The sequence below is a fragment of the Saccoglossus kowalevskii genome, chromosome 20 (genome assembly GCF_978046115.1).
Source record: "Saccoglossus kowalevskii chromosome 20, keSacKowa6.1, whole genome shotgun sequence".
Lineage (NCBI taxonomy): Eukaryota > Metazoa > Hemichordata > Enteropneusta > Harrimaniidae > Saccoglossus > Saccoglossus kowalevskii.
In genome coordinates this window covers 13,878,898-13,894,075 of record NC_140660.1, presented here as the reverse complement: position 1 = coordinate 13,894,075, position 15,178 = coordinate 13,878,898, and the positions used below count along the sequence as shown (strand labels likewise).

General features: G+C 34.3%; 1 protein-coding gene across 1 annotated transcript; it reads left to right on the top strand.

Moving 5' to 3' along the window:
* The first annotated feature begins 567 nt into the window (after positions 1-567).
* Positions 568-5,102, top strand: LOC102809599 (D-beta-hydroxybutyrate dehydrogenase, mitochondrial-like). Its single transcript, XM_085494204.1, has 3 exons — positions 568-946; positions 2,071-2,223; positions 3,219-5,102. Exons 1-3 carry the CDS (start codon positions 664-666, stop codon positions 3,683-3,685), a joined length of 903 nt encoding a protein of 300 aa, XP_085350330.1. The 5' UTR covers positions 568-663; the 3' UTR covers positions 3,686-5,102.
* The last annotated feature ends 10,076 nt before the right edge of the window (positions 5,103-15,178 follow it).

Genomic DNA, 15,178 nt, shown 5'->3' with positions numbered 1-15,178 from the left:
TTAATGAATTATTAATTCATGCAAATTAGTCATATCTGTCTGAAAGTCCTAATGCACAAAATTCCCATTACAGGAGCTCTCTCATGCACATTGTTTTGTTCTCCCCGAAGCGTTTTAGGGTAGCTGGGCCGCTGCTCTGTGATTTACCCTTGCACTCTGATAGCTTGCCTACAACACTGATGGGTTGACAGCAACGCTGTATACAACCCACCCCGACTGATCTAATCTTTTAAGATTCAACCTGTTATGCAAATTTACTATTTTAATGAACATATTTGTACACGGTTTTAATGCGTTTTGTTTACGTTTGAAAGGAAATAGATATAATAGCAGTAAACCACTGTCGCAGTCAAGGATACAACTCGATATTGTACATTTTAATTCACTCTATCAGGTAATAATGTACAGGTAATAATGTACAGGTAATACCACGAACAAAACATTGTACTAGTCACACATTTCCAAAGATTTCGAATGGTTAACCACATAAAATCAACGGATTAAATTGTGCATCCTTCATTTCACGTCTCACTCTCGCTGCTATCGAAAATGGCGTCGATGTTGTTCGGGGGTTTTCTCCTGATTGCTTTCTCGTTCGTAGCTCTGCTCACCAGAGACGATTGCTGCTTAATATGCTTGCCAGTGATCATTATCGGCGGGGCCATGTTACTTTTCTCTAGACCAGAGAAGCGAGTCGATCCTCGGAACAAAGCCGTCCTAGTTACCGGATGTGATCGGGGGTTTGGGCTCTCCATGGCTAAACATTTCTACTCGCTCGGGTTTGAAGTATTTGCAGGCTGCCTTTTCAAAGACGACGGCGGTGATGGCGCTGTGGAGTTAGAAACAATGGGTTCTGGTAGATTGCATGTGTTACAGTTGGACGTTGCGGACGATGAACAAGTGAAGATGGCAGTGAAATGCGTGAAGGAACTGACCGGGGAGCGAGGTGAGATTGTAATCAAGCCTTCCATTGGATATTGCGGTTGTCCATTTGGAATTCGATGGCAAGGCTTGTGAAGAGCAGGAACACATGACAACAGATGTTTACATATTGATAGAAACCAGTTTTCACATATTTGATAAGGTCCAGTTAAGGCAAGAAACAAGAAAAGAAAATATTCACTGAGTTTAAGTGATGACTTTGCAGGGATATTCACTAGGTTTTAAATTCACTGTGGAGGAAACAAAAATTCTAATGTTTAATTTGAATATTCACTGATTAAATTTAGCGGATTTAGCTTTCCGAGAAATAAGCACAAATAATAAATACTCAGTGAATAGTTCAGCCCTATGTAGTATTTCGTAAATTTGAACAATCAAAATTTGTGATTGGTCAGAGTTAAAGCATCGTTGGTTGTCGCGCCGCGTTCTGTTCGATATGGGACGTATAGAACGCGTGTAAAATACATTGTTTAGATGGAATTCAAATACGCGCTGCGCGACGACAATCAAAAGCAGAAAGGGGAACCATTTGTTATGCTTTATATCAAAATGTATTTTTTACTAATTTCTTTAAAATTATTCAGTGAATTTTGAAAAACGGTCTCATTTCTCTGACCTCTTACAGCTTACCAACGTTATGCTAATCAGTGATAAAATTACCCCCCCTAGTACAATTTACTGGTATGTACAAGTCTGCTATTATTATCCACCTAGCAACACAAAAATAAAATAAAATTAAAATATTCTGTTTAAAGCCGTACTTGCAGTTATTGAAAACGTGTTTGCATTCATACATCTATTCTGTGTAAAAAGCCTATATATTCATTTTAATCAACCACCATTTCCCAAGAAAATCAACTGATGTTGCTATCCAAAATTTGTCATTTTTGGTGAATTTGCTCATCAACATTTTGTTCACCTTTTACTTACACCAAAACACTTACTGTTGGTTTAAATTTGATAATATAATTAAATAAAAAGAATTGAAATTGCATCATGCTTATAAGAAAAAAAGGATGTGTGACCTACAGGAACAGGAAGTAGAACAATTATATTGTACCATGTGATGCACTATGTTGATTGATATTTGTATACTTATTCATATTGCCGACTTTGTTAAATATTCAGGTTTATGGGCCCTGGTGAATAATGCTGGCTTGACTACCTATGGCCACGTGGAGTGGTGTACAATGGAGACTTACAAAGAGATAGCAGATGTAACATTGTGGGGAGTGGTACGCACAACAAAAGCCTTTCTGCCTTTAATACGTAAATCAAAAGGTGAGAGGAATGAAACTGTGAGAAAATATAACACATGGCCTGCTTGAATGTTACTATGGACAGCCATAAAAAAATGGGAAAAAAGGGCATCAGTAGGCAATGTTATTGTTAAAAACGTACTGAAAAATAAATTTGCCCTTTTTACTAAGCTCATTCATATATAATTACCAAATGCGACACATTGGACTATACTGGCCGAAAGCTTCAAGTTCGGAAAACACCGATCCGACGCATATCGCGCAAAGTGTGCCGGGAGTTTGATCGGAACTACTTTCAAGATGGCGGCGTTGTGTCGTCACAGGAAGTGTTATTGTGGGTGAAACTGGATAAATATATATCAAATTGTGATAATGTGAAAATTAAAATTAATATTGGGGGAATTCTGTATTTGTGTGTTTTGGGCAAACGTAGGCCCATGAAAATGATATAATAAACAACTTTTTCTGGTAATGAAAATAAATTCCAAATAAATATTTGGACACTTGTCTGAGATGGAATTTGTGCTATTGTGAAGACACTGAATAAAGGACATGGATAAAACACAGATATATGGTCATGTGAAGCTGTAATGTACATAACTGTCATTGGAAACAATGTTGCAGACTGGGACATGCAGCCAATGCCACTATGAAAAAACAGATATATGGTCATGTGAAGCTGTAATGTACATAACTGTCATATTGGAAACAATGTTGCAGACTGGGACATGCAGCCGATGCCACTATGAGACATCAGACATGAGATGTAACTAACGTAAGAGGTGACCATAAATAACAATGTGGCCTCACCCATTTGCATATGCATATGCACATGTCTCATTATATATTTGGAAAACAATACCGAATAATGTAAATACGTGACACCAACTGCCTTTCGACATTATGACGCTTATCACCAAGGCTACCCTAAAGGCATTCACGTTATCTCTTCATTCATGAACAAGTTCCCGAAAGCTTGAGTTCCGTTGATGCTCATTTGTTTATTTTGATTTGTAGGCCGAGTAATCAGTGTTACCTCATGGTTGGGCTTGTTTTCACATCCTGGTCGTTCTGCGTACTGCATCTGTAAACGAGGCATTGAAGCATTCTCTGACAGTCTACGTCTCGAGATGCGACCTTTCCACGTGTCTGTGTCAGTCATAGAACCAGCAAACTTCATCCGTGCTACTGGAATATTCACTGAAGACAGTGTTAAGAAAATCTCTGAAAAACTGTGGCAAGAAATGGAGTCCGTCGTGAAGGAGGATTATGGAAAAGAAGCTCTTGACAGAGAAGTTGAAAAAATGAGTAATGCTTGTTTAAGTGGTCAATTGTCACAAGATATGGTACTTAATGCATACGAAGATGCACTCCTGGCACAACATCCTAAAGTACGGTATTTTGTTGGAAACTGGAAAGAAAAGATAAACGCGATTGTTTTATACCATCTGCCGACTTGGCTCGGAGACTTGTTATATTGGTAACTAGTTTTGAAAGACTTTCTTGACAATTTGAGAGCGAAAGTAAGTCAAATGACAAGTTCCAGTCTCTTAAATAGTGTTCTAATCTCACTCGTCGTCAAGTACATTGTACAAATTATCACACTTAGGAACAGCGAGAGATGAAGGAATACTATTTAAGGGTGAAAAGCAATGATTTCCATCTCAACAAGATATATACCACCATTTGTGCTGATGTAATGACATGGAAGTACATGCATTAGTTTAGTCTGGGAAGAAATTCAATAACTCACTGCTTTACAATATTACTCACATTTCTGTTTGAAATAGTTTGTTTTAGAGCAAAAAACTTGTGGATGTATTTGCTCAACCGCTAAGTATAAAATAGTTTTTGCCACAGTTGCCAATATGTTAATAATGTTAACTTGTAAGAATGACAGTTTACTGGTATATTGAATTGATTCAACTATATTACCCTTCACACTTATATTTAATTCCATAATGTGGTTGATATCCCATTTTATTACATTTTTGGTCGGCGTTATTACAGTTGTGGCTAGGGATTATTGTTTTTGTAGTTAGGACTATTACATATGCATTGTTTATTAAATTTGTGGTTTATATTGAATTTTATTACATTTACGGTTAGCGTTGTTTGCATTTGTCGTTCAGAAGATTTATATTTGTGCTTGATACTACATTTACTGCATTTGTAGTGTTTATCAATGACATGGTGAGATTTATAGTGCATTTTATTACATTTGTCTTGAAGGTTTAGTTCCATCAACGTAGAAGTATATATATTAACGGATCTCATAAAATATCAAAACAGGCAAAGTGATCAGTGTGTTAATTAATTCATTAATTGTTACAATATTAAATCAAATTAGATTGTTATTACGAAGCGTAAATAAACTGAATTAGTATTCAAAGTAGTAGTTATTATTGAAAATATGCAGCAGAAATGACCTTGGAGACCTATTTGAGAGCCAGATATCCACGTGCAATTGTGTTTATGTTTCGAATAGTATTTATTTTCTTACATTGACCCCTTCTGTTGTTGCAAATACCATAGTTATAGAGTTCAGAGGAACAGTGTACACAATATATCTATTTTTATCAGTTTAGCTATTGTAGTGTATTAATATGACATATGTTGTATGGTCAAACATATTTATCTGGGTTATTATTTAAAAAAATAATAATAATAAGTAAGTAAATATGTGTAATTTCTTAGACTACCATGAGAATTATCGCATGCACAGTACGGGAAATGCTTTGCTCGTGTACTTCCTGTGTGTAATTTTCTGCTATTATGATTTATTTTACATATTTGCTGCTTGTTGTTGACTGGGCATGTTACTAAACATATATGCAATATATTGTGGTAAGAACCAACCAATCTTGCTAAATTAAAAACGAGGTGTATTTATTATCAGAATTAATATGATATTTTAATCCTATATCACCGAACAAGTTTCACCATATATATGCATATATATAAAACACAATGCTTGACAACCGCACAAATCATTTAGAGATAAAGAAGAAAAAACAGGCTGGAGTGCAATTTTTTCAGTGTCTTATCAACGCAAGATGTGATTACTTCAACAGGGAATGTAATCTCACGATTTTTGAAATAGGTAGAAATTCGCAAACAAATTCACCATGTAAAAACCCCCACAATAAACGTTACTTAAATTGACGAACAAAGCTGTATTTTGACCATATCCAACCATTTTTTATTCACGGGAACTCAAATTACCAAATAACGTGCCTAACCGTTTAACACGAAGGTTTGCAACATTGTGGGGCCCCATGATCAACTGATATTTTCTGTGGTTAGGATTGGCAAAATTTGTTGGAATCACACACAAAAAATAACCTGACCTGTAACCCAATATGTATGATCTTCACACAAACTTTGATCTAAATCATCCTGGTCATCACTGGGAAACAGCAGCTGACACGTTTGAAAATAAAAATAGCAAATATTACGTTAAAAATGGCCACCATTCGACCATTTTTGTTCCGACCTTAAGGGTAAAAAACGCGTCTGTATATCAAGTATTGTCTTTTGTAAAGTTTGAATGAGATCGGTCAATAAAATATGACTCCGGATCAAAAGTTAATAGTCTCTGACATATGAAAATTTGTGCTTACAACTCTTTCTAGGGGATTTGGATTATAACACGATCTAAACCCAACGTTAAGCCTATAAACGTTCCATTGTTTTTGTGCCAACCCCTTTGTTAAATACAACAACAAATATTTCGTTGGTGTTCGTGAGCTCTTGTGTGATTGGTCAATGCATGGACAGCTCTTCCAATTCTGTGTTTTACTCCCCATTAATTTGGGCCCTGTTTAACTCCAGGGTTACGTCCAAACGCCACTCTTTTGACTGGAGATCTGTATTGAAAAATAATCATTTGTTGTTGCGATGTACGCAAGACGATGAACAACTTATGTTTTTAACATCACTTTACCTATTAACAATTCACCCCTAGATGTGATAATTTCATTTCAATAGTAAAAATTTGTTCTCAAAAATCTAGATAATCACAACCTCACCGAAATTCATTTTCTATTCTTACCCACAAGCAACATTCAGACCATTCATCAAAACGAGTGGTCTGGGGTACTCTGACCCATGCCGAGGACTTCCTGTTTGTAATGCTATATGATAAATCAGACTAACTATCACGTGAATCCAAATGAAAATCATTCTAAAATAATGTACTTATTATACCCTGGATTCATGACCAGGGAGAAAGAAATGACATTTGCAATAATAATCGTCGAGCAGGTCCGGGTTGTAACGTTCGGTTGACGAAATAGACGATACAACAGTACTGATTGGACCTACATGAATGCTACTCTATTTCACATAACAAAATGTTGTTGTTTGTTTTGCTGTCGTACATTATCTTCGATAATAACTCCGAAAGTGAAGTTTTATATCTTCAACAGAACGTAGCCGTTAAAACTTGCAAAACGAGTCTGTTTCAATTGATCATCACTTAAGGTAGAGATGCAGTTTACCTGACAGGTATTTTAATTAGTTAATTAGGAAACCAAGATGATCTCTCTTGTTCACAAAACTATATATTTTCAGAAAGCTTATTGTATGAATTTTAAAATTTTGTTAGTATTTTTTTATGGTCACTGTAGTTTGAAATATGCACAAAAATGTGCCTTTTTGGTCAAAAGTGATTAAAAAAATAGCTCCTAAACCATGCTTCTGTTTCCTGTCAAAATTGGTTTATGGGTACATCTGTTTACAATGAAGAAAGTGCCGTCTTGAAAACTGTCTACCAGTTGTCAATTTTACAGGGCTGAAGCCCAAATTTTACTACTTCATTTGTGAAAATTTCAAAACAAAAGGTCAAAGCGTCTAGTAGCTATTTTTTTAAAGTTCTGGGATGTGCACTAAAAAGAAGCGGGATAATTGCTAATTTGCATAACAATTCACTCAGTAAGAAGTTTGCTAATGCTCATAATTAAAATGGTTGTAACAGTTCCAAATTTAAATGTATTATCGTTTTGTTAAAAGTTAAATATAGTGCATAATATGGAGATCCCGTCATTTCTTTTTTACACCATGTTTCTTTTTTATTAATTATGTACAGCCTTGCTAAATCTTGCTAAGCATTCAAAAGAGAGAATGTTTGTACCAGTTTTCTATATTTTAAAATCGTTTTTTGAGTATTTCCACTATTCAGTCAGTCAACAGTCAAATTTCACTCCCAAGTGCGCACGAACCTGCATCTCTACCTTAAGCAACATACAATATTTTCGTTTTGGCTCATTTAAAAAATACGAACGGTGTCAATATTCAAAACTGCATTTTTCTATCTCTGGCGTGCTTCAGAGTGATAGATCTTGGCCGATCGTATTTTTACAAGGACCTGAATGTACAGCACTAATTTCACCCAACCTCTTGCTCGCTTCTGTTTTTCGATAATTTTTTTTCACTCGCTTTTGCAACCGCTTGTTGAATAATTTCCGTTTTATTTTTCTGCTCGCTCGCATTTTAAATACATGGCCGTGGCATCTTATTTTTTTTTTTGGAAAAACACATAAATATGTTTCTGGTTTCTCTGCTCTCTGCCCTAAGGAGTTAGCATTGCCTGTATCACGTAAATGTCTCGATAATCATATTATTGAAACGAGGTAGCAGCCCTGGATTCAAACGGAACACAGTCCCGCTCTATCAGCTTGTTGTGGGACGTTCACATAACAAGAGGTCATAGTTCAAGTTGCATTCGCGAACGATACAAAGTATGATGGATTGGAAGTGTCGTTCGAAATTAAATAATAGTTAATACTCGTTGAATCCTCAAACTTTAGCACTGAAACAACTATTTCAACAACTCATGTGCCAGTGATCAGTTTTTGGACAAGCGGCTAGTGTTTTTAATAATCGAGTGAGAAAAGAAAGGGATACAAATATGGTCGTTTTTCGGCCGGAAATTAAGCGATATGCGGTTGATTAAAATGTTATAAAAGCGAAATATTGGGCGAAATGAGTATTGATGCCCATTTATAGCTTGACATGCGTCGCCAAATGAGGACATGGTAGGAGTTGGTAGTACTAGTATATGCGGGGCGGGAGTCCCGACAGGGAACAGCCAGCATCCCTTTTACGGGGAAAACGTGAAATCTCGACGGATTTGTTTCATTCTCACATGTAATATTAGGTTTTGAGGGCTTCTGAGTTCCAAAAAGATGACTAAATCAACCAAAAATCATGCGTTTAGAGACATACCTATGCAGAAGTTTGCCAGTACTTAATCCATTTTTAACATCTAGGCTACTCTATTGACATTGGTTGTTTATTTCATGGATATGGCACTTGAGGTGGTTGATAAGTTGTGTCGAAAACGTGCACAAAATGACCATTCTGTGCACGTTTTCAACACGGATTAAAAACCAGTTGTAAGCAGATTCTTTCATACGGATTTCGGACTTATTCTGAAACGGGGAATAATAATCATAGTCTTAACGTATTACGTATCGTGAACATGTTGCATCTGGGGAAAAATATAGCATGTCGCATTGCGTATGTCACCTACTTTTTAAAGGAACAAGAAAAATAAAATAATGAAGAGGTTGAGCAATTTAGAATTTATAGTGAATTCTTTGAATCACAATAAGGCCTGGTCATAATACCCCGTCGACCAAATTGACACGTAATACCCACAGCTGCATCAAACTCCTGTTAGTCAGTTTTATTCAGAGACTGATCAACATACACAGGTTAGTTTTTTTCGCTAAAACAATAGTTGGAATGGCAAATCTAACGATTCTAAATAAGCCAGTTAATGGAATTTCCGACTTGCTACTAAATTTCATTATCCAAAATATTTAATCCCTGTTGGTATGATATAATCAAATTATTGTCGATTCTGTTGCTACAATCTAGTTAATGCTGATGAGCTTTTTTTATGAATATACCATAATTTATTAAGCATGATTGCCCTTCACCTGGGGTGATGGTTTTGTCACAATAGGTTTCTTCTCAGATGCAATTACCTTATTCATATACACTGAAATCTGTAGGCATTGATTTGCATATGTTGATATATACATAGATTATTTGATAACGCACAGATTTTGAGGCGTCAATTGAGTCTCAGATATACAGATTGTCTCTGGTGTCCAGGAAGATTTGTCATAGATTGTGATCGACCATAATGTATTAAGCATGATTGCATTTCCTTGATGATGGAGTTTGTTTTCTTCTCTGGTGCAATTATACTATTCATGTTCACTGAGATCAGCAGGAACCACAAATATATTTTGTATATTGTGATATATACAGAGACTTATTGGTTAGTGAAAAGATGTTGAAGCTTCAAATTTTCTAAGCTGTCTACGATGATATATATAAATCATGTAAATTCATCGTCAACTATTATTTATCTATTTACTCAACAACAGGGTATTGCCTCAATGACTTCCAGACTCTGTGAATAGACACATTATATATACAAACTTACTGAAATCAGGCAAACACTTAATTACACAACTTTATTTATCAAAATAATATATGTAATAGTAGATCGACGTGGGTGAATGATGTGGGATTTTTTTTGATGGCACAATGTTGAAAGAAAACGGATCTCATTCTCACTCAAACTGGATTGGAGAAAATGAATATGCATTATGTAAAAAAGTTTGAATAATTTGTAGTCTAGTAACACCAACAGAATTTACATGTCATAAATGTATTTCATTTCAAAATAATAAAAACACGAGTGCATTATGTTTACCACTTATATAATTTGTTATAGGATAAGAGAAATAAAATAATGAATATTTGAGAAATTTTGAACTCATAGTGAATAATCTGAATCACGATAACGTCTGGTCACAATACCCCGTCCACCGAATTGGCACGTAACACAGACATCAGAATCAAACTCCTGTTACATTATCAGTTAAAGACTGATCAACAAACACATATTAGGTATGTTAGTTTTTGTTATTTCGCTAAAAATATTTGTAATTATAGGACCATTTAATGATTCTATTATTGATATGATATAGAACCTATCTGCCATTAATGATATGGTAATGAATTTCATTCTTGAAATATTTAATCTATATTATAATGGTGTGATAAATTCATTGTAGATTGTGTTCCCGAAAACCTTGTTGATGTTGCTCAGCTAATAAATACACAACAACTGCAATGTATTTAACGACAGTGCATACAATTTACATAAGCTTTCATTTATTTTGTAGTCATGGCCTCTGCCATGTAAGATCATGTCTGAGTTTTTTATTTTTAAATTGTAATCGTTCATAATTAATTGAGCATGATTGCCTTTTCTTTGAAGTTGGTGGCTTTATTTCTCTGGTTTAATCAGCATAATCATTTTCAGTGAGACAAGGAAAAAACACATATTAATTTTGCAAATATGTTGATTATACATATATTAAATGGAACGAATGTTGAGGCGTCAAATGACTCTCAGATATGCATGTTCTCTGGTGTCTAGGATGGATGATATATATAAGTATAAAGTCATTGTCAACATTTGTTCACTGTTTTACTCAACAACAGAGTATTGCCTCAATGACCACCAAGACTCTGTGAATAGACAAACAAATACACACAAACAATCTATCTGACTGCAATCAGGCAAATACTAAATTAAACAATATAATCTGCGTTTTTTCCTCAATTCGTCACATTGAAAAAATAAAATAAAAGGTGCAATAGTAAATCGACGTGGATGACTGCCGTGGGAATTTGATGAAATAACTTAGTTTAATAACACTACCTGCACCATAATTACGACAAGTTAACTGTGATTTCAGTTGATGTGTTCTCCAATAAAACTTCATTGTAATCAGAATGTTTTTGATTAGCATGCCGTAAACTACAAAACTGTGAATATAGTGAAAATCTATTCAGTTCGACATCTTATGAAATGACAATGATAAGTGGTTTTGGTCATTTGGTCAGTTCTTTTGTTTATTTGGAATTGCACTAACACACGATTACGAACCCCCTAGATGCTTCAATAAAGTACATGTCGTAGGACTACCTAGTCTAGCATAAATAAGCATACTCTGTGCAGCTGTAGTCTAGTAACACGAACAGAATTTACATGTCTTGAATGTGTTCTATTTCCAAATAATAAAAAACACGGGTGCATATTGTATACCACTTATGTTTTTTATGGAATAAAAGAAATAAAGTAATAAATAGTTGAGAAATTTCGAACTCATGGTGAATTACAATGTATCTGACTCACAATAACGTCTGGTCATAATACCCCGTCCACCGATTTGACACGTAACACACACACACATCTGCATCAAACTCCAGTTGATGTATTTCAGTCAGAGACCGATCAACAAACACATAACAGGTATGTTTTTGTTATTTCGGTAAAAACGATATTTTTTATTATAAGACCATTTAATGATTATATTATTTATATGATATAGAACCTATCAGCCATTATTGATATGCTGCTGAATTTCATTTTTGAAATATTTAATCTAAAAATAATTTAACATAATTTAATGTAATATAATTATATGAATAATTCATTGTCGAATGTGTTTCCAAAAATCCAGTTGATGCTGCTCGGTAGATCACTACACAACAACTGCAATGCATTTCTTGTGAATGCATCCATTTTACTTTGTCTTTTTCTGTAGCGTAATGAGCTTACCCTCTGCCTTGAAAGATGTCTTCCGATGAATTGTTTGTCATCAATTGTGATCGTCCATAATGTATTAAGCATGACTTTTTCTTTGAAGTTGGTGACCTTTTTCTTCTCTAGTTAAATCAGCATATTCATGTTCAGTGAGACCAGAAAATATGTAAATATGTTGATTATACATAGATTAATTAGACAGTGAAAGGATTTTCAAATGACTTTCAGATATATGCACTGCCTTTGATGTCTAGAATGATATATATATAAGTCATCTAAAGTCATCATCAACACATGTTCACCTTTTTACCCAACAACAGGGTATTGCCTCAATGACATCAGACTCTGTGAATAGACACAATATACACACAGACTATCTACCTGACTGCAATCAGGCAAATACTGAATTACACAATCTAATCAGCGTGTTTTTTTAATTCATCTACACTGAAAACTCAAAATGAAATACGCACTAGTAAGATCGAGATGGCTGAATGACGTGAAAATTTGATGGAATAATATTTTTTTATGACACAATCTGGTGTTGAAAGAAAAAGAATGTCATTCTGAGTCAAACTGGATTGGACAAAATAAATATGCATTATGTAAAATAGTTCGAATAATTTAGTTTAATAACACTTGCACCATACTTGGACAAGTTAATTTCAGTTGCTGTGTTTGGTATGCTTTCCCTTTAATAAAACTTTTGTTGTAATCAGAACATTTTGACTAGTATGTCGTAAACTACAAAACTATGGTTACACTGAAAATATTTTAAGTTTGGCATCTCATGTAATTTAAATTTTTCGTCAATGTTAAGTGGTTTTGACAATTTATACCTACTATATCATTTCTAATAGATTAAGAGAAATAAAATAATGAAAAAGTTGGGAAATTTTGAACTCATAGTGAATAACCTGATTCACAATAAGGTATGGTCGTAATATCACTCCTACCAAACTGCCAAGTCTTACCCACAGCTACATTAAACTCGTCTTAATTAGTTTCAGTCAGAGACAACAAACAAACAAACACATAACAGGTATATTTCTTATTTCGCACAAAACAATAGCTGTGTAGTATAAGACCATCATTAGAATTACTCACATGATATGAAACAATGGAAACATCTGTGTAAAAATTGTAGCTGGTGTTGGAAGAAAAAGATCTCATGCCCCGTCAAACTGGATTAGAGAAAATTAATATGCATTATATGACATATTTCGCCATACAGAACATTCTAAACTAGTGTATGTTTACCCACATTGCCCATTAATGATGAATTGTATGCAATACACTACAAAATTATTAATATAATTAAAACCGATTCAGATATAACAAGATAACTTTGATTTCAGTTGTTCTATTTATCAGATATTCTGTCATAAGCAAACTCAGCAGTGCCAAAAACGGAAATTCTGCCCAAATGCCAGACTCGCTGCATTCGTATTTGAAAGCATGGCGATCTTTTAGAGGGGGCGTAAGGATTCTGTCCCGTGTACAATTCCTCAGTGCACATACATGATCTAGTTTTTCTTGTCGCAAAAAGTAACGGTTTCCTTGGCACAACTGGCGCATTAAAGTTGCATCTGCTAGACCGTCTTAAATGTGGCAGTTTCTGCACATATGTGAATATGTCAGGGGTTAGGGTGGAGAGGGAACTGAATAACCCTTGCTCAACTTATAACATCGAAAGACGTGTTTGCCTACTCATCTGTCGAATCGGTAGTAGAATCCGTCATCAATTTGCAGATGCACCACAAATTATTATATCAATAATTCAGTCGTCAATTGCAAATGGCCAGTGTGTGTTTATAGATATCCAGTGGAACTAGTTTTTCACTTCTTGTAGTTGAAGTAATCAATATCAATAATATTGACAATCATTGTCTCTGACATTTTTGTTACGTCTATACACTGCTTTGATTTGGCTCACTTATTTAAAAATACAAAATAAAAATATGTAACTAATGAAACACATATTAAAAACAAATGTTAAAGCCTGAACAAGGTTAAAATGGTTCAAAATTGCGATTTAACATCAGCAAAATAAGGCTGCAAAACCAATTGAATAGGTGCATCAGCTTTAATCGGGAATAAGCACTGTAATTTTGGCAATATAACGTCTATTGGTGTTATGAAACGGTTTACTTTTTCGAGCAAGATCCAAGATGGCGGTTGTCATTACTGCCTGTAACTCCAAAATCCACATTCTCCAAAACGCTTAGACGTTATGCCTAATTACTGTACTTAGCATGGGATTAGTAAGTGTAGTTAAAATATACAGTTTTTAAGTAATAACTTAATCAAAAATAATCCATTAAGTAAAACCAATTATTATGTTATTTCATATATATATATATATATATATATATATATATATATATATATATATATATATATATATATATATATATATATATATATATATATATATATATATATATATATATATATATATATAGTGAATAATCTGAATCACAATAACAACGTCTGGTTATAATACCTCGTCTACCCAATTGGCACGTAACACACACATGTGCATAGAACTCGTGTGTGTTAATCAGTCTCTGACTGAAACTAATTTACATAACAGGTATGTTTTTATTTATTTCGCGAAAAATAGATTATGAGACCATCTTTAGGATCTTTAATTAATGATATGAAACTGAAATTCATTTTCGAAATATTTAATATCTATTATTATGAAATGATAAAATCATTGTCGGCTGTGTTCCGAACATCCTGTTGATGCTGATACTGCCCGGTTGATCACTACACACCAGCTGCTGCAATGTATGTTTTGTGAATGCATACAATTTAAATAGGCTTTGTTTTTTGTTTTGTTGTTACGATCGTCCGAATTTAGCATGACAATTTTTTCATGTTCACTGAAACCAGGAGGAACAACAACGTGTTTTGCAAAATTGTTGATTATATACAGATTAATAGGTTTGTGCACAGATTTTGAGATGTTTAATGACTCTCGAATATATATGAGTTTTCCCTAGTGTTTATGATGCGATAAATAACTCACGTCAAGTCATCGTCAACTCATATTCAACATGGTATTGCCCCAATGATCGTCCAGACTCTGTGAAAAGAACATAATATGAACACAATTCGACTGTCTGCAACCAGGCAAACACGGAATTACACAATATTATCATATATGTTTTTTTTTTATTTTCCTAAAATAAAACTCAAAATAAAAACGGCACTTGTAGATCGAGGTGGGTAGATGACGTGGGTCCGTGACGGAATAATCTTTTCACATAATGAAAGCATGTGTGCAGTGAATGCTGACTGGTGTTGAAAGAAAATATCCACATGATTC